This window comes from Acanthisitta chloris, unplaced genomic scaffold (assembly GCF_000695815.1).
Source record: "Acanthisitta chloris isolate BGI_N310 unplaced genomic scaffold, ASM69581v1 scaffold32025, whole genome shotgun sequence".
In the NCBI taxonomy this organism is placed as follows: domain Eukaryota; kingdom Metazoa; phylum Chordata; class Aves; order Passeriformes; family Acanthisittidae; genus Acanthisitta; species Acanthisitta chloris.
In genome coordinates this window covers 1-806 of record NW_008675917.1, presented here as the reverse complement: position 1 = coordinate 806, position 806 = coordinate 1, and the positions used below count along the sequence as shown (strand labels likewise).

General features: G+C 62.3%; 1 protein-coding gene across 1 annotated transcript in view; it reads right to left on the bottom strand.

Annotated features, from left to right (window-relative positions):
* The window catches only part of LOC103803387 (proto-oncogene tyrosine-protein kinase Yrk), a gene marked incomplete at its 5' end in the record, with an annotated part of 3014 nt that extends 2296 nt beyond the window's left edge, over positions 1 to 718 (bottom strand). The window contains one exon of the mRNA XM_009075935.1: positions 554 to 718. Coding sequence (XP_009074183.1) covers positions 554 to 718 — 165 coding nt within the window. The remainder of the gene's footprint in view (positions 1 to 553) is intronic.
* Positions 719 to 806: the final 88 nt, after the last annotated feature.

Genomic DNA, 806 nt, shown 5'->3' with positions numbered 1-806 from the left:
CCCGGCCGGCTGGGCCAGCCTTACCCATCCACACGTCTCCGAAACATCCCATGCCGAGTTTCTTGTCCAGGCTGATGGATTCCCGTGCTATCTCCCAGGCGTCCTTAGCTAATCCCAAGGTCTGGGGCTTCATAGCAGGGCACGGGCAGGTGAGCAGATGGCACAACCCATCGTTATACTCTGTGGGGGGCGAGGGGAGCAGGCAGGGAGGAGGAGGAGGAGGGAGGGGTGCAATGGGATGAATGCAGCATGCATGCCGAGCGGAGGGAGCATGGGGCGTGGAAGGAAGAGGATGACAAAGGTGGGACCCCCAGGCCTGGTTTTGTGGTCCCATCTGATATGGGGGGCTGTTTGCCTATGCAGGGATGTCATGGTGCATCTTAGGGTACTCATGGTGACCCCAGAGCAGGACGTGGGGTATTTCCCCATGCTGGCAAATTGATGTAGCTCAGCCTGTCCTGGCAGGAAGGAGTTTTTCCCGGGGGGTGCCAGGCCTGGGGGTACCCCAATGTCCCCCCCCACCACTCGCCCCGGCTTGCCCGCCAGGCCCTACCCATCCAGACTTCCCCGAACTGCCCATTTCCCAGCTTCTTGAGGAGCTGGAGGGACTCGCGGGGGATCTCCCACACATCTTTGGTTTTGACTGAGAGGTCAGCCAGTTTGGGTGTTCCCTTGTGGCACGGCACGGCCAGGCGGCAGCACAGCCCGGCCACACGCTCTGTGGCACCAGGGAGGGGGGACAGGCATCAGTGGGGGCACAGGCACAGCCCTCCCCAAACCCTCTGCCCACCCCCACCCTGGAAATC